Source organism: Corvus moneduloides, chromosome 15 (assembly GCF_009650955.1).
Source record: "Corvus moneduloides isolate bCorMon1 chromosome 15, bCorMon1.pri, whole genome shotgun sequence".
In the NCBI taxonomy this organism is placed as follows: domain Eukaryota; kingdom Metazoa; phylum Chordata; class Aves; order Passeriformes; family Corvidae; genus Corvus; species Corvus moneduloides.
In genome coordinates this window covers 37,360-59,755 of record NC_045490.1, presented here as the reverse complement: position 1 = coordinate 59,755, position 22,396 = coordinate 37,360, and the positions used below count along the sequence as shown (strand labels likewise).

Below are 22,396 nucleotides of genomic sequence, written 5' to 3'. Positions count from 1 at the left end.
CTCTGTAGTTTGTGAAGTTTTTCCTTTCTCATGCTTTAGCTGAGAAACAGAGAAATCCAGCTTCTCACAGCTTCTCTGTGAGAGCTTTCGTTCTCATGAGGACTGGATGGATAACAGTTTGTAAGAATGTAAACTATTTCTACACCTGCTATTGTTGTCAGAACACTAGAATTGTTTACAGTCTTGTGAGAATAATATTTGGAAATGGGTGTCTTACTGCTCAGCCTATCACCTTGAGAGGTGGTGAGTGAATAAGCCAATCATGTAATTTCTTTATTGCGAACTACACTATAAAGAGGAGAAATTCATTAAACGAGGTCTTAGCTCTGCTTTGGCCATATCATCTGACCTGACCTATGGTCGTGATTTCGCCGTTACTGGGGATAACAGCGACAGTTGTTGGTTTTGTTTGTTTGTTTGTTTGGGTTTTTTGTACTTTACTGTTTTTTCCTCACTAAGTCAAACTACAAAGAAACTACTGCATTAGTTCAGAAAGTAACTGTAATATCTATGAAAGTTGTTTATAGTCCTATGGAGAAATAAAATCCCTATGGACATTCCAGACACAAGGAAACTATGTTTGTGGATAAAGTGAAAAGTGCATCTAATTGAAACAAAATTAATGTTAGAACTCCAGGCAAGTTACAAAGACAAAGTTGGCTAACTTTTCTTGCTTTCAGAGTTGAAACTTAGTTAATTCAGTGCCAACAGTAACAGTGATGTTTTCACTTTTAAGTCACAGTACAAGTTGGAAAGACCTGGAAGTAAGCTCATCGTGAAAGCAGCAGTTAACAAAAAGTAACTGAGAGATAAAGCTGTGATCGTGTGAAAACATAGTTCATAAAGGCACAGTGATTCTTTTATTGGCACAATAGCACAACAGATTAGTATGAATGAAAACACAGTGAAAAATTAAACATTGAAAGTTATGCTGAGGCTGACTATAAAATAGTTTGTACCAGCCTCTACTAAGAAAGCAAGCAAAACAAAAACAAGGATTCATCTCAGGTAATTTTTTACTTTGGAGCTTAGTACCCCATTCTCTCTTCTCGTTCCCAGACCCCATAGCATTCTGTGCTCTGTGTCTTTGGAACAGGATTCCTCTCACTGAAATGTATTGAGAGACAACAAATACATTTGATAATGACGGACTTTTAAGGAGACCCAGTGTATCACGCATGTTTATTCATTAGACAATCACAATCAAAGCTGTTAAATTTTCAAATAAAATTGTGACTGATCCAATGGCAGTGTCTTACATTTTCTGTGCTTCACTAGGAGCATAAAGGGAAGTGTTAAAAAGGTATTAAAATACTGCATTTTGGGAAAGACAATTCAAATACTGGTCTATTCTTTGTAGCAAATTCTTTGGGACATTCAAATCGTACTACCTAGAAAAAAAACCCAAATGTCTGGCTAGGTGAACTGAGGCAGATCTTGGATCTCAGTAGTGAAAATACAATACCTTCAATATAATCCCTACATACCTAATGTTGTATTCAGAAAAAGAAAATAGAACACAGAAGAGGAGTTCGGAAAACTCATAACAACAGGCAATTTCCTAGCTCAGCGCACAGGCTGTAAGTCATCCACAGCCTCTCCCGTACTTCCCTGAAGCCAGCAAGCCTCACTGGAATGGTGCAATGTTGCAAAATAGTCTTTATTACTATAACTTATGTACAGTTCAAGCTAGTTACGCTGCTCCGTCTGCAACTCTAAAGCAGGTCTCTTGTTTTCTCTTATATGAATTGATAAATTAGAATTACATTGATAAAAATGAAGGTAGTTGAAAAGAAAACTAGGAATAGATTTTTCCATCTGTGATTCCAGATTTTGAAAAAAAACCCAAATTTGTCTGAATTATGCATTTCAGTATCTGTAAAGGAATATTGGGCCTAACATACAGAGTGTATGAATGAAATTCTCTGTGAATCAGGCACCTCTTTCTGATCTTGAAAAGGAATAGAATAAAAAAAGAGGGCAAGGAAGATGCAATGTCAGTAAGATGTTCAGAAGCCAAAACAAACTACAGTGTTTGTAGAAAAAGTCAAGCTCTGGTACTCATACCCCTTTCTAACAGAGCTCCAAACTGTGACATGCTGATGAAAATCAGACTAGTTGTAATCATTATGTATGGGACATCACAAAACCTGCAGCAGGTATCTGTTAAAAAGGAAAAGCTCCGAATCACATTTTCAAAGAAAGGTTTGGCCTGGTGCACTGAAAACTAGTACGATTTCTCTCCATAAAGAGTAAGTACCAAAGAACAGATGTGTATTAGCTGCCGTTGGGTAATAGGAGCTGCAAATAAGCAGAAGCTTTCCACGTTTTTCCTGGAGGCATTGTGTTGCTACAGCCCATCACTGATTTCAAGGTGGAAGTGCATCAGTGTGGGAGGTACTGCATGGTGTTACTGACAAGGCACGGTCCTAAATATAGCAGCTCAGTTAAAAGCCGTACACACGGCACAAGTCTAAATAGCCTATAAAAGCGGGCAGACAGAGCCCTGCCGTTATATTCGCAACTGGAATACAAATCACAAAGGCGGTAAGAGCCTTAGTGGTTTATACAGCTGCCTTCCTATGGCAAAAAAGGCTGCCTGGCATAAAGCGGTACGTGGCCCGCTCGGCGCCAGGATTTCCGCGGGGAAGAGCCTGCTCTGCAACCGACCGCGAGCGGCGCTGCGGAACTTGCCCGGAGGCGGGCGGTACCCCGACCGAGCGGGGCCAGACCTGAAGAGGAACCAAGTCGCCTGCCGTTATACTCCGTCTCTGCGGCAGAGGGAGCGCCGTCCGCGGCAGAACCGCGGCAGACGGCGGCGAGCCGGCCCCCCGGCAAGTCCCGCGCCGCACCCGACCATGGGGCGACCGTGCGCCGCGGAGCTTCAGGCCCGGTCACCGGCATCGGGCCCACCGAAACACTGGGCTGCAGGCGACAGCTCCGCTCCCGCCCCCGAAGCCCCGCACAGTGCGGAGAAGCGCTCGCCGCGATGACCGCGCACGCGCACTGCGGCCGCACTGCGTCGCCGGTGCCGTCTGGCCCGGTGCCAGGGAAGCCCCGCGCGCCGGCAGCGGGGCTGCCCGGGCGGGGCGGGGCGGCGGCCGCGTCGAGCGACTACTTATAGCCCGAGAGGCTCCCCCGGCCTGGGGAGTGTTCTTTCGCGGCTCCTCGGCGTGGTGTTGCGCCGAGCAGAAGGCCGAGGGCTCTATGCGGAGCCGGTGTAGGGCGCAGCCATCGCTTGCGGGGAGGGCAGGAAAGAGCTGTAGCTGTGTCAAGGGACAGTCCTAAGGGCGCGAGAGCAGAGTCCCGAGCGCTGACACTTTTCATCGCGCTGAAGTCAGTGGTGGCTGCGGCCATGTAGTACCTGGGGCTCTCTGTTTATCAGTGCCCCGTTTTTCGCTACGTCAAGGACGCGCACGGAGCCGGGGTCTGCCCCGGTCTGGCGCTACGGACATACCTCCGCCGCTCTCGTCGGGAGCGTGCGGAGCAGGGCGATCCCGGCAGGCCGCTGGAATCCCGGAGATTCCCCATTTCCGGGAGCGGGCAGCTCCTGCCTTGGGCACGCTGCCAGCACCCAGAAAACTCCTCCACATCGAGGCTGCCGAGGGCGCGGCGCCGCTGACCGTGAGCTGACGGCGCTTGGCTCCTCCGCGGAGACGGAGGGGAGGCGAGTAGTGCGAGCTGAGCAAACGGGGTGGGGTCGAGGGTGAGCTCTGCCCGCAAAAACACGGCGGCGACCCCGGGGTCTGCCGGGCGCTCCCCGAGGCTCCTGTGCCACCTGCCCGAGCAGCAGCTCCGCTCTTCCACGGCCCAGGGCTTCCGCGCGCTCCTGCTGCCTGGGGGGGGGGGGCGGGCGCGCGCGCGCCCGGCTGCAGCCTGGCTCTGCGCGCCCCCCCAACCCGGGGCCGGAATCGCCATATAAGGAGCGGGAAGCCTCCGCCGGAATCGAGACTTATAAGGTTGTTTCCTAATATGGAAAGTACGGCGGGGGCTTCCGGCGGGCTGGCCGGGGCCGGCGGGGGCCGGGGACCCCATCTCCCGGGACCGGCGATGCTGCGGCAGCGCTGCGGCGGCGCTGCCGGTGGCGGGGGTCAGATCTGCACCGGGCGTGGGGCCCTCAGCCCGTGGCGGGCGGGGCCCCCCGGCCCGGCTTTCCCCGGTGCCAGGCTCTGAACGCCAGGAGGGGTCTCCGGCCCGCATCCATATTAGGGCTTCCTGCTTTCCATATATGGCCATGTACGTCAGCGCTGGGGCGGGCTGCGGCCGAGGTGAGACTCGCTATATAGAGGCGGTGCTGGGGGCGGGCGGGGAAGCCGAGCGCTTCCAGCGGGCAGAGCCGGGGGGAGCCCCGGGCGGGCGGGCGGGCGGGGAGCCGAGCGCTTTCAGCGGGCACCGCCGGGGCGACAGCGGCGCAGGGCGCAGAGCAGGCGACGGCCGCCTCGCCGCAGCCGGCTTGTCCGCCGGGCCCGCGGCGGCAGCGCCAATCACCCGTCAGAGTCGGAGCCCGGCGCTCTCATGGCCGCGGCCAAGGCAGAGATGCAGCTCCTGCCCCCCGCTGCAGATCTCCGACCCCTTTGGCACCTTCCCGCACTCGCCCCCCGCCATGGACCACTCACTATCCCAAGCTGGAGGAGATGATGCTGCTCAGCGGCGGGGGCCCGCAGTTCCTTGCCCCGCCCGGGGCACCCGAGAGTGCGGGCTTCGGCGCTGCGGGGAGCCCGGATGAGCAGCACTTCGAGCACCTCGCGGCAGGTAAGCGCGCTGACATCGCCCAGGCGGGCGGGGAGTCCCGGTGTGTGCCGCGGGGGGCAGCGACGCCTGCGGGAATTCCGCGCTGCAGAGTCGCATCTGTCCCGGCGGCCGCGCGGGGGGATTCTCCTGTGTGCGGTCAGCGGCTCCGGACTAGCTGCGGCTGGAGACCTGCCAGCGACGCCTGCAACTATGTTACGCTCAATTAGTAATTAACCAGAATCTGGGGCTGCGCTGTGTGAGGGATGGCTCGCGAAGCACCGGCAGCGGCTGCAGTGGCTGCTGGTATTAATCGCTATTCCTCTCTTCGCAGACACTTTTCCCGAAATCTCCCTGAACAGCGAGAAAACCCTGCCAGAAACCAACTATCCCAACCCAAACGACGCGACTGCCACCGATAACGTACACGGGGCGCTTCTCCTTAGAGCCGGCCCCCAACAGCAGCAACCCCTTATGGCCAGAGCCCCTCTTCAGGCCTCGTCAGTGGGCTGGTGGGCATGGCTAATGCACCTCCCACCTCTACGCCCTACTTCATCATCACCATCCTCCTCCTCCTCGCAGAGCTCCCCTCTGAGCTGTTCTGTCCAAGCCAGCGAGAACAATCCAATTTATTCAGCTGCACCAACGTTTCCCAATTCCCAGCTCTGACATTTTCCCTGAATCCCAGACCCAGTCCTTCCCCAACCCCTCTGGAGCCCCCATCCAGTATCCACCTCCAGCTTATCCGACTGCTAAAACCAACTTTCAGGTGCCAATGATCCCGGGATTACCTGTTCCCTCAGCAGCAGGGTGAGCTCAGTCTTGTTCAGCTGATCAGAAGCCCTTCCCGGCCCTTGAGACCAGAGCACAGCAGCCTTCTCTCCACACCACTGTCCACTATTAAGGCATTTGCTACTCAGACTGGCTCCCAAGAGTTGAAGACCCTCAACACTAATTATCAGTCCCAGCTGATCAAGCCCAGCAGGATGAGGAAATACCCAAACCGTCCCAGCAAGACCCCCTCCTCATGAGCGACCCTATGCCTGCCCAGTGGAGTCCTGTGACCGGAGGTTTTCACGATCTGATGAGCTAACGCGGCACATACGCATCCACACGGGACAGAAACCTTTCCAGTGCCGCACTTTGCATGCGGAACTTCAGCAGGAGTGACCACCTGACTACGCACATCCGCACGCACACAGGGAGAAGCCATTTGCCTGTGACATTTGTGGCAGAAAGTTTGCCAGAATGATGAGAGGAAGAGGCACACTAAAATCCACCTTAGGCAGAAGGACAAGAAAGCGGAAAAGGGCAGGCTCCAGTCTCAACTGCTTCCTCAATTCCTGCCTATTCATCCTCTGTGACTACATCCTACCCTTCCTCCATCGCCACCACTTACCCCTCCCCAGTGCGCACAGCATATTCTTCTCCTGCTCCCTCTTCCTATCCCTCCCCTGCACACACCCACATCCCATCCCCTTCTATAGCAACCACTTACCCCTCTGGCACTGCCACTTTTCAGACCCAAGTGGCCACTTCCTTCTCATCTCCAGGAGTCGCCAACAATTTCAGCTCACAGGTGACCTCAGCACTCTTCAGACATGAATGCGGCCTTTCTCCAAGGACAATTGAGATCTGCTGAGGACTACTTCTGGAACAGGAGAATTCACCTTTTCCATTGGTATTTATCAGACATGGAGTCTCCAATTACTCCCACAACACCATACGTTGCAAGGCTATTTAGTTTAAATTTCAGCTGCCTGAAACAACCGCTGCTTAAGTTTTCCACCTCTGTTGAATGACTTAATTTGCATGGACTGTGGATATAAGTTCAATATAATTTTCCCGTAAACAATAATCTTTTATTAGGATGAAAGGACTTTGATTAAGTATTTAGCTGATGTAAATTGTACATGTGCCATGGTTTTGCTTTCCTTTAGGTACTATTAATGTGGAAAAAATCTTTGCATATTCATATTGTATAATTTGGAGTTTGCAGGGCCATATTTTGTAAATGTTAATTCTATTTCAGTGACAAAGCTATAATGCATTTCAAACTTCTTTGGGAACAGCACTTACTGTATTTGAGCATGTTGGAGTGATGCTATGTAAATATCACCTGATGAGACACTCACATGTGGCAGAAGTTTTGTTTTAAAAGTTAAAAGTCTTGGTGCCTTTTTGTGAAGCCTTGCTGACGTCATGCGTTTGTGTGAGTGGATGCTTTGCATCTTGCCTTAAAGTGGAAAGGATGTTACTCAAAGAATGTAAGGAAGAGCAGGGAATGGGTAGGGAGAGGAGAAAGAGAAAGGCCCAGGGGACGGAATGTAAGCAAAAAAACAAAAAAAAGCACCCATACCCTCCCCCCCCCCAAAGTCTATTTTTGTTACAAACATGTAAATTTATATATATATATATATTCAGGAGTTGGAATGTTGTAGTTACCTACTGAGTAGGCAGCAATTTTTGTATGTTATGAACATGCGGTTCATTATTTTGTGGTTTATTTTTACTTCGTAATTGTGTTTGTTAAAATGAAAGTGACTGTTTGGCTTCTAAACACATTGAATGCGCTTTCCTGCCATTGGGACATTTGGTGTACAATACCCTTCAGAAAAAAATAAATAAAACATCAAATTGTGCAGACTTACAAATTTTCCTTGAACTTACTACTTAGGAAGACTGCACCACAGCAATCCCGACTCCTGCAGTTGCTTCAAAGCCACACGTACCGCTTGTCTCCTGGAAAAAAACACCTGTTTAAAGAAAGGCGAGGAGATCGCTCTCACATCCAGTTGCTTGCAAAAAGCATGGATGGTGTACACGTGTCCTTGCATCACGAGCTCTTTTGAAGTAGCCACAATTACTGTCTTCTGGCTTCTCCCAGAGCTAGTATTAGACAGAAAACCAATTGTTCCAGTGAGGAAACTAAAGTTATAAAATTAGAATCTCAGCTGTGTTCAGAGGTAGTCAGAAATCTCACGGGATGGCAAATGATAGAGCAGTTTCTAGGCTGGAAATACGGTAAGCTCAGTCATAACGGCTGGTCTGACAGAAGATAGCCCTGGTCAGCTGAGGGTTGCCGTAAGTTCCTCCCTTGACACAACACTAGGGCATATGAGTGTGTGGGCCTGATACCCTTTCTTACAGGGGTTTCAGTATATTTCTAGGAGAAAACACTCCTTCCTGGTGGCTTGAAATGCATTTCAGGGGTTATGTGATCACCGCCAGACTGAATTCAGAGGAAATTGGATCTGTGAGAGCTCGTGGTGCAGGTACAGAAGAGGTGTTCCTCCTTTTGGGATAGGCTCTCTACAAGACACTAATGTTTAAGGTTGTGACTAGTTGGGATGCAGATAAAGGTCCTGATGAATGCACCTAGCACGGTGTAAACTGGCAAAAAACCCTCTGCCAAACACAGTGTGCCCTAACTGCTTACCAAAATTGACTGTACTCGCTAGGAAGGGCAACTGGCTGAAGCCCCTTATGCTAGTCCTTCTCCTCAGGTATGAAGGCCACCTCTGGCAAATGGCATAAATTCTGAAAGATGCCTAAGAGCTTACCAGTTGGTAAATCCCAGTCTGTCGTCTCTCAGGCAGGACTGTTCTCAGAGGACTGGACAAGCTGTGGGGAAAGGCCTGTGCAGATTTGTGCTGGCTTGTGCCTGCAGTGCTGGATGTGATCTGCAAGCTGCTAACAGTGACTTTGTAGCTGGTCCTGATAGATGCCCCCTTTTCAGAAAAGATGCTAATTCTCTTCAACCCAAGGGGCTCTTGCCTTTGTTCAAGGCAAGTTGACTGGGCAAGTTGCATACGTGGCTTCAGACTACCTGAGCATATAACCCATGTCAGAAGTCACAGAATTCCCCTTACGGGGAGAAAAGACAATGAAGGGTCTCCAAACGTTGGTGCTTCAAAGAAGGAAGAAAATAACATTATATACAGGTAAAGATAAAATTTTTTGCCTACATCCAGTTCCCAAAGCCAAGAACAAAATAAACAGTTGGAGTCAGCTTATTCTGATCTGTGAGAACTGCTCTGATCGGATGTAGAGAACAGAATATCTCAGTTGAAAGGGAGCCAGGGCCTACAATGAACTCGTAGTCCAGCTGCCACTTTGGGGCTGTTCAAAAGTGAAAGCATGCTATTAAGGGTACATATATTACAATGTACAAATGTCTCTTCAATACTGAGAGGCTTGAGGCATTGACCACCTCTCTGGGAACCCTGTTCCATTTGACTACCCCCTCAGTAAAGAAATGTTTCCTGATGTGAAGTCTGAACATCTCCTAACGCAGCTTTGACCTACTCCTGCGTGTCCTGTCCTGTCACTGGATACCACAAGGAAGAGATCAGCACACCCTCCTCTCCACTTCTCCTCCTCAAAAAGATGTAGATGTTGATGTCTTTTCAAGCTCATCTCCACTAACTCCTGATCTAGCCTTCTGGAATTTTGATTGTGCTAAAAACTGACAGAGTAGTCAGTTTGTTGATTGTGCTAAAAACTGCTTGAGAGCCTGCGGGTGCCCCAGGTTCTCCAGGGCACTTTGAAATGAGCAGCGATGGTAATTTCCTTGCCTAAAGAGGCAAAAAAAAAGATAGATTCTGTTTAGTGCATTGTGTGAAAAGCGGTCCAAGTCAGGCAGCAGCGCGTGGCTATACAGGAATGAAGGCAAGTGCACCCTTACTAGCAGCAGGGCGTGTCTCTGATGTCTGACTAGACACCTCTGCCAGACACAAGACTGGCCTCCGGGGGCCAAGCCAGCGGTCCGAGGGAGATGATGGGATCTCTAGCTCAAAGAAATGCTGGTCCTACTTGCCCCATGCATGATCCACTTTGTTACAGTAGACAATTTCAACTCGTGGGAGCCTCTAGAAATTCACCCTATCCCTCTCTCTCCCCTCCCCTGTCACCTCCTTAAACCTTCTCTTGAGTATGCTGCAGTATCCCTTTAAGTGGAAGAATTCTGGGCTCCAAGAGCTGTTATGCATTGGTCACAGACACTCCATGGGTAGCACTGTCCAACTGCAGGGATGTTCAGAGGCATTGAACCAGGTATGTAGGACTACTGTTGGCCCCACGTTAACCCTGACTCAAAAAGCAGTATGCTGAGAAGTACAAGCTAGCAGTGTTCTGAGGAACTGAGTAGCTGTGCACTATAGCTTGCCTTTAATGCCCTGCAAACTGGCAAATGACACTTCCCATCCAGCTAGGAGGAGATCACTTGTCTGAATTGCATCCCATTGCAGGAAGCTCCCCATGCCATGGAGCCTCTAGCATGGAAAAAAAAAAAAAAAATTTGTAAAAACTGTTGATGTATGACATTTGGGAGAGTTTCATGCAGGTACCCTTAGGCGTAACTTCCTAGAAAATGCTCATAATTTAAGCATTGGCATCTGGTCTAAGTTGCAGTAACCTGCGCTTTGCATTTGCTGCCCTTGTATGTAACATAAAGGAAATAAATGCATGGGGTCCTCTGCTCCCACTATTTTCATGGCCTTCATCCCATAAAACGAAAGCAGATTTCAGGCTTGAGAAAGCCCTGACCATACGTTTTCTGCAAGATCTTTCGTTTGCTGTTGGCCTGAAGACAGGATTTCTGATTCTTAAAAGTTTGCTTCTAGTCCAATTGGAGGATGAGTCGGTTTCAAGGAGGCTGCTCCAAGGAAACAGCAGGTGTTGTCACCGGCCGGGAAAACCCTTCCCTGTAGGAAGTACAGCGGCGGGGAAGGAAGCGAAGACCTCTCGCTTTTACACTCACGCGCAGAAAACCCATTTGCTTGGAACTAAACCTCAGGTGTTTGTTATTTAAAGCCCAGTTCAGATCTGACCGCTAGCGACAGGAACGGCGGCCCGGCTGGGCTCAGGGGAGCCCCCCCCTCCCCCTCCCCGAGGCTCCAGCGCCTCGCGGCGCCGCGCCAGCGCCGCGAGCGCGCCGGGGGGCGATCCCGGCTGAGCAGAAGCACCGCCTCCGCGGCGTCCCGGAACCGCGCCGACCATATTTGGAATTTCCTCCATGCCTTTTATGGCCCTTCCGCGGGCCAAAAAAGGAGTTTCCTGCCTAGGCGTTCCGGGGCTGCGCCGCGCAGCCGCCGGGATGCTGCAGCACGGTCTCCCTCCTCCTTACCCCGTACCCCCCCCCCCGTGCCTCCCTCCCCCTCCTCTTGGGGTGGGCTCGGGAAGCCTTCTCTGGGGAGGGTGCTGGCTCCGCACCAGCCGTGGATTACGGGGCTCGCGGCTCCGGGCAGCGGAAGTCTCTGCTCCGCAGTGGGCCGAGCGGCGGGCCGCGGCTCTCCGTGGGGCTCGCAAAGGCCGCTGGAGGGCAGGCCGACCGTCAGCGCTTCCTCGCTGCTGGTTACTGTTCGTTTTCGTTAATAGGGACTGAGTCGCTCTTCATACACGCCTCCGAAATAGGTAGGGTGCAGTCTACCCTGCAGAGGCCACTGACCTTGTCCACCCAGCCTTTTCCTCTGCAGAGCCTTTCTGTAAGCGACTGTTCACGTGGGGAAGTGTGGATAGTCCTCGACTAGGTGGTTGTTTTTTGCTTTAATTGCACTAGAGAAAAATGATTGTTCGGTTTTCTTTCCCCTTAGAAATAAGGAGCTAAAAATTAGTTCGGGCATACTCAGAGTGCAGTGTCTGGTGTGGTACGCTGTGTGGCCTGTTGGATTGTGTCCTCTTATTTTCTGGAAATGCCACTGGAGACTTTCTAGAAAGCTGGTAAAATGCAACTGTTACAGGTATTTCTGTTGTGACCGCGAATTGCTCTTACCAAGTAGCTTATGGGCCCTGACTGAAGAGACGAGACAACACGGAGAAGAGAGAGCTGTAGGCAGAGACTTTGTACTCAAGAGGTATGTGTTCATGGGCCTCTCTTTCCTTTAGGGATTTCACTCGTACACGTCCGGATTTTGTGCATCTGAGCAAGACCTCAGGTAGCCCCAAGAGAAATAACTTTGTAGACTCTAAACTGGTAGCTCGCAGACTGAAGGTAATCTGAGCTGCGGCAGATGTCCTTAGAAGGGCTGCCCCCAAGTACATTCTCACCACTGTTCGGTTTGAGTGAAGCTGAGTGCAGTGGCTGAAGGCTGGCTCATGAAGAGTGTCTTTGACCCCTTCTAAACCAAACTATTAACTAGGGCTGACCCCTTCTAAAGCAAGCTGCACAATTAACTGGGGCTAGCGTATTTGACTTTTTGGTTATAAGTGACTCTATTTCAAATTTTTTTCTGTTTGTGGCCCAGTAGACTTTAGAATCCTCAAGAGTTTTGAGTGCAGACAATATATTTATGAAGAGCGCTTGGTGGTGTGGTCGTTGAGCTAAACATTCCATGTTTTTTACCTGTGTACGTTAGGTTAATGTAGCCCTAATAAGTACTAGTTAAACCTAGAAAAGAGATTGTATGTTTCGAAGTGCACAAAGATTCTAGGATGAAATGTGAGGATATAGCTAAAGAACAAGAACTTTTTTAATAGTTAAGCTTTTCTCCTATAATCAAAGGAACTTTGTTTTTTAGAAATCAGCCTTGACTGATAGACTAATGATGGTCTTGATGAATGAAACTCTCTCTTCTAAATAGCTGAGGCTGATGCTTATACATAATCTCTAGCACTTTGCAGGCTTCAATTTTTTCGGCACCATCATAACAAAAATGACGGTTTACGCAGAAGTATTTTCAATGTGTATATTTTGCTTCCATAAATACAAAAAGCATTATGAAAGTATGCTTCTGGGGCTTTTTTTTTTTCTTTTTTAGCAAGCATATAGGCTTATCTTTTTCTTTTGTGACCTTTTCCTACCACGTTTTTGTATCTCCAAACACGAATGATGTTACACAATGATACTACCAGTAAATGTTGACAGCTGAAAGTTCTGCTATTCGTGTCCTCTCTTAGGCTGACCTGAGTAATATGACACAACTTCTGTTACCCCAGCTACCGTGATAGTGGGCTTCTCCTGTAACAGTACAACTGTTGATCACTAATAGATCTGCGAACATCAGAGTTGGAGAGATGGGGAGAAAGAATTTCGATTTGATCGTTAAGAGGCGGTGAATGCTTTCATCCTTTTGGTAAGATGCAGTTAAAACTTTTAAACAGACTGAGCATGGCTTTTTATGTCAGTGGCTGTTCTTCAATCTGACAAGGTTATTTGGGGATGGCTTTAGAAGCTCATGAAAACATGTTACATAATGAATATCTAAAATCTGTTTATCCTAATTGCTGCACTGGTTTGACTGCACAGGTGTGTGTAGCTCTCAGGTTATCTACCAGAATGTGCCCAGCTACGTAGCAAGTCACTGAACTGCCTGCTGCATTCCGACATGTGACATTCTGTGAGCTTAGTGTGTGAACTGGAACTATGTGTCCAGGTTTGCCTGCATTTACAGGAGTTCTAGTTATAGCAGCCTTAGGGAACCCTCAAAATACTTTTAAACACACCTTAGTAAAATCTAAACATTAGTCAAAGAAGTGTGATTAAGCTATGGAGTGAATGAATTTAGTTTTACCATTTTTAGTGGTTTTAACAGTATTTTTCTTTGGTATACCTGAAAGAACACTGGAGCATAAGGAAATGAAGGGACAGGCTCGATTGAGTAAATCTTATTAACAATTCCCTTGAACAAAATGTCAACAGAGATTCTTAGAATACTGTCTGAAAGGTTTCTTCCTAATTAGCCAGAGAACCGGAGTTGGAAATATGACACAAAGTTGAAGGAAATGTACAGCAGCAGCATTTTGTTCTGAAGATATTTGTGATTAAGGTCTCGGCCATGATTCTTAAGTTCTGTTTGTGGAAAAAAAGCTTGAGAATTATAAGAAGCTCCAGATGCATTCAAATGAACTGGAACACATCTGTGAAGCATTGAATTTAATGGCAGAAGGTATCCATACATCTCACGTTTTTCCTAAGGAGGAGGTCTTTTGTGGACGAAACAAGCCACCTGAGGTGTTTTAATTGTAGTCGTAATGTGGCACAGACCTCTAGGGTCATAAATGAAGACGTGAGATTTTTTTTTTTTTTAAAGCATGCCTACATTAAAATATAGTAGTTAATAAGCAAGGAAAGACTGATGGTGTTTGTTAAAGGATTTTCCATAGTCAAAAGGAGTTCAATCTCTGGTCCATTGTCCAAGACAGCCCTGGAATATTTTTCTCGTGACTGTGACCTGTGGCTGATAAGTTTCATGAACTAGAGGTCCTGTCTTTGCACATTCCATCTGACGTTGTCTGAGTGATTTATTAAGCTATGCCAAGTTTTAGCATTCACAGTATCTGATGGAAAAATGAGTTTTACAATGTCCAGGTGCTGCATAAAGGAGAGAGATGTGTGTTTAAACCTGGTACTTCCTAACGCCATTTGACACATCATAAGACTTCTATTACAGAAAGCGATGAATAATATCACTTCTGTGATAACTGCTGAACTTTGTCATGCCTGTCCCAATTTGCTCTCTGGTTGAAGAAGAGTCTGTTTTGTACAGCAGCTGATTTGTATCTCATTTCATACATGTATATCTTTTAGTACCTACTGTTACCTCATTTCGGAGAGGTAGAGGTCTGCATTATACACCATATTCAAGATGGAGGAGCAGTGTGGATTAATTGTAACATTATTTTTTTCCCCTCCTATGTTTTCTATTCTTTTGCAAGTATTTCCAAGTCTTCTGTCTGAATTTTGAGCAATGAGCTTTTAAACCTATTAATTTTCAAGATCTCCTCTTGGTCATAACGGTTCTCTGTTCAGTATTCAATGTTCGATGTTCAAACTTTGAACGTCCATACCCTGTGCGTCTTTGCTGTTTATTTTTTGCATTATTCACACCAAAATGCATCTGCAGCTTTACTGTTTGTTCCGGCAATATTGTTAGCCCCTGCAGCAACCCTACAGGGACATTTTTTTTAACTACGCAGGAGAACATTGCTAGAAATCTCTTGCCTCGCTACTCACCTGACTTTTTCAAATCCTCTGTAAGTATGGTTTCCTAGGGCTAATCAGAGATCTCTGCTTGAATCTACTGGCAATTTTTACTCAACTATGAACTGGCCATTTATTCAATTTCTTTTAGCCTTTTAATGAGTTGCTTCTCTATGGGAGAACTGTTCCTGTTGTCCCACGCAACGCAGATTAAGTCTTTGAGGGTTTGTACTGAACAGGTTCTAGAAATCCATATACAGTACATCAGGTGAATTTCTCTTGTCTGTACGTTCACTGATAATTCCAAATATTTCTAAAGGATTTGTCAGGCACAAATTTCCTTTGCAAAAATTGTGCTGATGTTTTATGTACATTTACTACTTATGTATGTGCAAATTCTTCTAGCTAGCTCTACTAGTATGCTTGCACTAGCATGCCTGGGGCAGACATAGGATTTTTAAGCCTGGAGCTGTCTGAAAATCTCAATGAAAAAATCACGTTACGTATGGTACCATCCCGTCCCCTAGTACAGAGATAAAACACCACAGATGCCGTGCTTGTTATTTCATCCTCAAGTCAAGCATCGGAAGGGATACCATATGGCCTCATGACTAGTTGTTATTTGTTTTGATGGCTTAATCCCTTCTGTAATCTGTTCTACAGATATTTCAGTTTAAAATATTTTGTAACACCTGTAAAGGAAATTTATGTCACAGAAACGTTTCCAAGTTTGTCTGAAACAAAACGGGTGTGACAATCACTTCTGGTGCCCCCTTAAATTTTGACCATCAGCTTGCTTTATGAATTCTTTGATAGACCTTGCAGTCCCTGATATGGCAGGGAAAGGAGTCACCAGTTCTCTTCCTGTCTGCCAGTGGTTTTCCCCAAGCCACATTTCTGGCCTGCCGTATTGTGTTTTAAAATGACAGCTTATGACCATGTCTTGGTTTTCTGTATTTCACCATAATTTCCACGTTTTGAGGGATGTTGTCCTTCCCCTTTGTCAGAATAATTATTTTGGATTGGTTCTTAGCCTTTTCTAGTAGGTAATAAAGCACGATTGCTGATTTGATGTCTTTAAAATGTTTTCCTGTCACTAGGAAATATTTTTACTTTTCAAGCTATGCTACTACTTTATTAAAAAATAAAGTTTAAATGCCCCATTGTAGTAGATATCCGGATTTTGTTGCTCTTGCAAGGATATTGAACTGTTCTTGTGTTTTGGTGAATGCTTTTTATACTTAGGAAAATACAAAAGTTTGTGTATATGACCGAAAACCGTGTGCTTTTCAACACTTGCTGGTTTTCCTGTGATTCTTAGGTTAAACCCTCCCAACCCCCTTTTCTCTTTTTTTTACTGTCAATTTCAGCACCCTGATTGCATGTGGCTTCTGATGAAGGACATATATCCTGTATAGGGTCCTTCTATTTTTGAAGGCTTCTCTAATTTCCTAATGATTCTGAATCCCTCTTCCTTGCACCATTTTTTTTTTCTAGCCATAAATGGTCATTCTGCATTTCTGGTCCACTGTTTGGTAGCAAGAGCATAAAAAAGTATCTCAAACAAACAAAACCCAAGGAAACAAAATCTGTCAGGGAGACCTTATCCAAAACATGAAATTGAAGGCTAAGGCCTCCCTGACAGGGATGGTTGGTTTGTTTTAATGTACTAAACTTTCTTCCCAGGAACTTTAGTTTTTTTTCCCAACAGTTTGTATTCACTTAAATAAAGACTAATAGAGATAAACTAGCATTTCCAAAAAGTCTGCCCAAACTCCCTGTCTGTTCCTATCATCTGTGCTTGTCTGACAAGTCATAATCTTAGGCAGTCATATTGCTAATAATAATGTTGGACGTTACTACAGCCTACCTCTGTCTCCCTTATGCAAACCTGACTTCAGGTGTTATGCTCAGTGACAAAGCCTTTGCCTTCTTTGAAGAGTCTGCCCCAGAATCGTTCCTTGTCATCAGACTTGCACTTTTTTTATCACAGGATTCCTCTTTCACAATACAGCTGTTGCCAGCTGTCACCGAAGGTGTCCTTGAACAGTCTTCTGGAGTCCCTTGGCATGGTGATCCAGACTTTTTCCATGTGGATCCTGAACTGCCCATGTCTTGTGCCCCAGGAGCTGGTAATTCAACAGCTGGTACAATGGATTTTGAATCCGTTTGATTGATGTGATGTCCTGCAGGTAAGAGAGGGAATCATAATAACTATTTACCCAGCGCACAGGTCTCGCATCAAAGCTGTGATAGTGGAAGTTTGTCAGCACAGCAAATGTGGGTTTGCCCAAGGTGGATGGGTCTATAAAGTACATGTAAAAATAATAACAAAAAAGCGCTAGGGTTTTTTTTTGTTGTTGTTGTTGTTTTGGTTTTGTTTTTTAAAAGAGAAATCAGCTTCATAAGAGAACAAAACTGGCCCTACCCGGAATGAGTAAAATGAGCTGGAAGTGGTACTCAAAACTGAATGCCTCGTTTTAAGTTTCTTGATTTACCAGAGAATGTTGTTTCACTTAAATGGAATTTAACAGGACATAAATGCATACAGGCTTCATTAGAAACATCAAACCACACAGTATTCTTGCAAGGTGGGTTTTATAAGGTCTTCTGTGTGAAGAAGACAAATGCTCAGAAACTGGAAACACTTCCTTTTTCTGAAGCAGGAATACTGCATAGAAAGAATGGTCTTCCAGACTCTTCTTTTAGGGCTACTCTTTATGCCTTTTCTGGTAGGGTCTATTGCATTTGTAAAAGAGGAGAAGGAAAGTCTGTTCGTAGACTTGAAAGGCTGGTGACCTGACTTCACTGACTGGCAGGACAGAAGGGACAGTGATTTTACCCTTTTCCTCTAGGATGGTGGTAGCTTACAATTACTTTTGAAAGCAGATATAGCCGAATGGTAGTAGGTGATAAAGTTATACTCAGAGTTCTCTTGTGCAGACTTTAGAGATTTCTGGTAATTTCTCGACTTCAGAGAGAGCAGCTTGTGCCGTACTTAGATAACTGAGCTCTGTTTGGCTTTATCAGAGGTGGCGCCAGTAGGCTTTAGGTGCCGTATGCTGCCACCTTGTGTTAAGAAACAAAACGTGGACGTTCGTACTAGGAAATACCCACGTTAGCAATGGTCAAGTAACCTTGTAACTCTAAGTGTAGTCTTGAATATGAAACCAATCGCATCAAGTTATGCAGCTTGGGTTCCTTTGAATTCCTTTAGGAATCTGAGGCTAAGGTTCTTGGTTGGTTTTTGTCTGGGTTTTTTGTTTGTTTGTATATTTGATTTTTTCCACAGGACTTGTGGTGGTGTCGTCTTCCCATTTGTGTGGTTTTTTTTCTTCCTCCTTCCCAGTTTCTCCCTTAACTCACAAGGAGTAGAAAGTTGTTTTGTTTTCCAGCTCAGGGTGCCTGGAGACAAGTACTGGAATGCGTATCTTTGGAGCATAACACACATCTAGAACTTTATAACTTCTGACATTGCTTTTCATGGTTCATTCCCAGTGTCAGTTGGCAACAGGCAGAAGAGCCAGGAACGCTCTTTGAGGCACCGTGTAAACTCCACACTTCTAGATTTTTGTATAAAGGAGAGTACTAGCCAAGCTGCTTCCAGTATCTGGGAAGGCACCAAGCAACACTAAATAACCTCTGCTGCACATTGCAGTCTGGGATGCCCATCTGTCTTGGGCCATCTATGAGACTAGATAGGACAGAAAGTGCTTTTATTCTCCCTTTTTCTTCTCATTTGTGTGCACTGACTGGGTGCATCTGAGAGTCAAAATAGTTGAGTGCCTCTTGGAGTGCTTGGCCTTAGGCAGGTGTTTTTCAACATCTGAAGGAAGTCCAGTGGAAGAAACTGGGTCAGAAAGGCTGTCTTTAAACAAGGGTCTGGCTGCAGTGAGGCTACATGAGCAGACTGGGTTATCTATGTATTCTGGAGCATAATGGAAAATGTCTTGAATTCCCACATGTTTTCTGAAAGGTGATAATCTAAAGCTTGTCCTTCAGGCTGCTCTCAGAATCCCAGATAAATCTGGAAAAGAGTGTGTGACTTAAAACTGTGATTGCACATGTTCTCTCTGTAATGGGTGACACCCCTCCCCACTATTAGATTACTCCAGATGTGAAACACAGGCAGGCATGTGATCCATACCACATTTGCTGCAACTTTCTGTGGTGCCTTTCCAGATGTTCTAGCAAACCTGTAGTGAAAGCTTATCCTGAATGACAGAATCCATTCTGGGGTACAGGTGGACAAGTCTGCATAATGCTTGTGCACCACCTAAACTGGTATAAAGTGAAATTAGTACTACTCTCATTTTAGGATATGAATTTCATTCACAGTGCCTAATTTACCCTGGATTTCTTTGAATTACTTCTGCCACATGCTTTAAATATTTGAGATGGATAAACTAATAAGTAGTTTTGTTTCAGGCAGAATTGCTGTGTGGCCAGCTCTGTACACCTATGCTTATTGTATACCGACAATGTTAAGTCAAATGCTAAGTTGAATTCTAAGTCTAGTTTCTGCGTAGAAAAATTGTGTTCAGAGCCTCAATTTTTAGCTGAAAGCTTTGCATTTTAATCCTAGAAAATGGAAAAAATGGGACTTTAAACTTAATGTTTTCCTTGGATTTTCTTGTCTTGCATTGAGATCTAGTGGCCTGTGCATAATGTACATGCATGTTTAGCATGAAGTGGAGGAAACATGAGAGGATTCAGAGAAGCTTTTTTTCATGTTGCACTGCAATAAATACATATAGGCTGGCAGATACTGATAAAGATTTGCTACCAGGTAAAAAGAATAAAAAGTCTGGGACTTTTTTTTTTCCTAAATCATATTTTTAATTTAAATTTTGCATTGTTTTCACATTCATAGATGATACTTTTTTTAAATTTTGAGTTTTCAGCAATTTATAGTAAATTGATCTAGTAACTCAGACTTTGGTATTACTATTCGGTCTTCTTCAAGTTAGCTGTGGCGCTTCAGAGCCTTGTCCTAAGACTTCCAAACTGAGGACCTGATACTGCTCCCAGCAGTGCTACAAGTATCACAAGAAGTAGCAGTGCAGCAAAGTTAAGGAGTGGGGCTGGAGGGGGTGGGGGGGAAGAGGGGAAGACTTCAAACCGAACTGTCTTATTGTATTTTGCAGATAGTAATTTATGAAGGAGACAGCTCTTCAAGTGATAACAGCTTTGTGTAGAGTCCTGCTCTGTGTGTAGAAGCTTGGGTTGTGCTATGGTATATGGAACTGTGACACAGAATGCCACCGAACAAGGTATTGTATGGAAATGTGATTTAAAAGAACTGGTTGCATAGAGGCAGTAAATTTTCAGCCTCCTGTTTTCTCTAACAAACCTGTAGCATGGCTGAGGAAGGACAGAAACCAATTTTTGTCTTTCAGATGCTGAACAACTTGGGTGATGCCCATTGAAAAGACGTTACCAGCATAATTTGGTAGCTCTTGATTCTTTGCAGGGTGGAGGGATGTACCACCACAGCTGTCTGTTACTTATAGAATCATGCAATTTAAGGTCATGGGCTCCAACTTCCCCTGCAATGAGCATGGACATCTTCAGCTAGATCAGGTTTCTTAGACCTCTGTCCAACCTTGAATGTTTCCAGGGATGAGGCATCCACAGCTTCTTTGGGCAGTCTGTGCCAGTATTTCACCATCCTCGCTGTAAAAAATTTCTTCCTTATCTAGTCTGGATCTATACTCTTTTCGTTTAAAAACATCACCCCTTCTATCACTACAGATCCTACTAAAATGTATGTCCCCATCTTTCCTAAAGGCCCCCTATACATACTGAAAGGCCACAGTAATGGCTGCCTGGAGGCTTCTCTTCTCCAGGATAAGCAACCCCAACTCTTTCAGCCTTTCTTCATGGAACAGGTGTTCCAGCCCTCCATTTTTGTGGCTTCCTCTAGACACTTCTGCAGGTCCATGTCCTGGACCGGCCACCAGCTGGATGCAGCACCACTCTCTGGGCCCGGCCATCCAGCCAGAACCGTGCTCTGTGTGCACTGAATACTTTTATTGGGGCTTAGAGCTTGTCTCTGTATTTCTTTGAATATGTTTTTGCAGTCAGATACTATCGCCGACAATCCTTGAACCTTAACCTGTCACTATTTTATATTAATAAAGAGTCTTTATCTATAAACTGTTGGTGTGAGTCCTTCACGGATGGTAGCAGTCACTGGCAGAAGGTGACATAAATAAAGAGGAGGAGCCGCTAGGGGGGTCATAAAGTGGGAAGACCTGCTGAGGGGTCTCCCTTATGCTGTTGGTGTGTTCTTGAATAAGTCAGTTGAGCCACCCTTTGATCCAGCAGGACTGCTCAGTGAAGCATTCCTGTAACGGGATGGCAACAGACCCATCAGACACAAGGGTCTCAGCTTTCCTAGGGTGCTGACAGGTAAGGTAAATACTAAGGCTCCAGTAGATCTCCCCCCACTAAAGGTTGAAGAAATTTCTCCTTTTCACGTGACGGATGTTTTGTATAAGTGTTGTGGGTTGACCCGGGCCTGATGCCAGGCACCCATGAAAGCTGCTCACTCACTCCTCTCCACAGCTGGACAGAGATAAGGACCAAGAGAGATGGCTCATCAAACAGCATCATGGGCAAACCAGGCTCAAATTATAGATATTAATTGAATTTATTGCTAACAAAATCAGAGCAGGATAATGAGAAGTAAAAGAAAACCTTAAAAACACCTTCCCCCTGCCCCTCCCTCCTTCCCAGCTCCACCTTGTACCTCGGCAACGCAGAGCGACACGGAAGGGGGGTTATGGTCATTTTATCCCCCCTTGTTTCTCCCACAGGAGACGGTTCTCTGCAAACTTCTCCAATGTGAGTCCATCTCATGAGCAACAGATCTCTGTGAACTGCTGCAGTGTGAGTCATTCTTCCACAGGTTGCAGTCCTTCAAGGGCAGGCTGCTTCAGCATGGTCTCCTCCATGGGCTGCAGAGGAATCTCAGCTCCGCTGCCTGGAGTGCCTCCTTCTCCACTGACTTCGGTGGCTGCAGAGTTGTTCCGCTCGCGTATTCCCACCCTGCTCTTCTCCGGGCGCAGTTACAACTGTGCAATATATTTTTTTTGTTTCTTCTTAAATATGTTATCACAGAGGTATTACCACCGTTTCTAATTGCCCCAGCCTTGACCAGCACCACATCTGTCTTCGGAGCTACCAGGGACTGGCTCTGCCAGACACGGTGGAAGCTTCTAGAAGCTCCTTGCAGAAACCACTGTTGTGGTTTCTCCTCCCTGCCCCCTCCGCTACCCAAGCTTGTCCATGCAAGCCGAACTGAGAGATACAAGCTTTTAAAATGCAAATATAACTCTTATATAGATATAAATTAACCAATAAAGGACTTCAAAATTTAACAAAATATGATATATATGAAGGACTTAAAAAAAAAAGAGCTAACAGCTATTAGCTCTTACATACAGTCTAAGCAGATATTAGATGTAATCTAAACAGAGCTTTTCTTGAAGTCGAAATGGAGAAGTCTAAAGTGATGTTGAAGCATCAATGCACAAGTCTAAGCAGTCTAAATACGTGGTTTATGCGTTAACAAGTTAAACAGGTGTTAATAGATCTGTAAGTGTAAACAGATATTCTGTATAATAAGTGCAAATAGACATAGTCGAAATAGATGAGTGTAAATATGTCAAAGTGTATGGGGCGGGGGGGATAACAAAACAGTTTTGGGTAAAGGTTTTGGTTTCTCGCTCCATAAATCCCGGC

The 22,396-nt window shown here is 46.1% G+C and overlaps 1 protein-coding gene and 1 long non-coding RNA gene across 3 annotated transcripts; both read left to right on the top strand.

Moving 5' to 3' along the window:
* Positions 1-4,379: 4,379 nt before the first annotated feature.
* EGR1 (early growth response 1) lies at positions 4,380-7,378 on the top strand. Its single transcript, XM_032125158.1, is given in 16 exon segments — positions 4,380-4,548; positions 4,550-4,612; positions 4,614-4,752; positions 5,063-5,118; positions 5,120-5,221; positions 5,223-5,272; positions 5,274-5,385; positions 5,387-5,512; positions 5,514-5,550; positions 5,553-5,611; positions 5,613-5,747; positions 5,749-5,868; positions 5,870-5,930; positions 5,933-5,974; positions 5,977-6,036; positions 6,039-7,378. Coding segments are annotated over 16 exon segments (1,527 nt in total). The 5' UTR covers positions 4,380-4,515; the 3' UTR covers positions 6,371-7,378.
* A 3,483-nt stretch (positions 7,379-10,861) lies between these two features.
* On the top strand, positions 10,862-22,282 carry LOC116451350. Of its 2 annotated transcripts, none has more exons than XR_004243184.1 (6): positions 10,862-11,142; positions 11,469-11,582; positions 12,625-12,800; positions 16,641-16,839; positions 19,795-19,920; positions 21,469-22,282. It is a non-coding gene; the product is annotated as an uncharacterized LOC116451350 (long non-coding RNA). The 2 variants fall into 2 exon arrangements; XR_004243183.1 differs by lacking the exon at positions 21,469-22,282 and adding an exon at positions 20,047-20,806 and having other exon boundaries at positions 10,863-11,142.
* Positions 22,283-22,396: the final 114 nt, after the last annotated feature.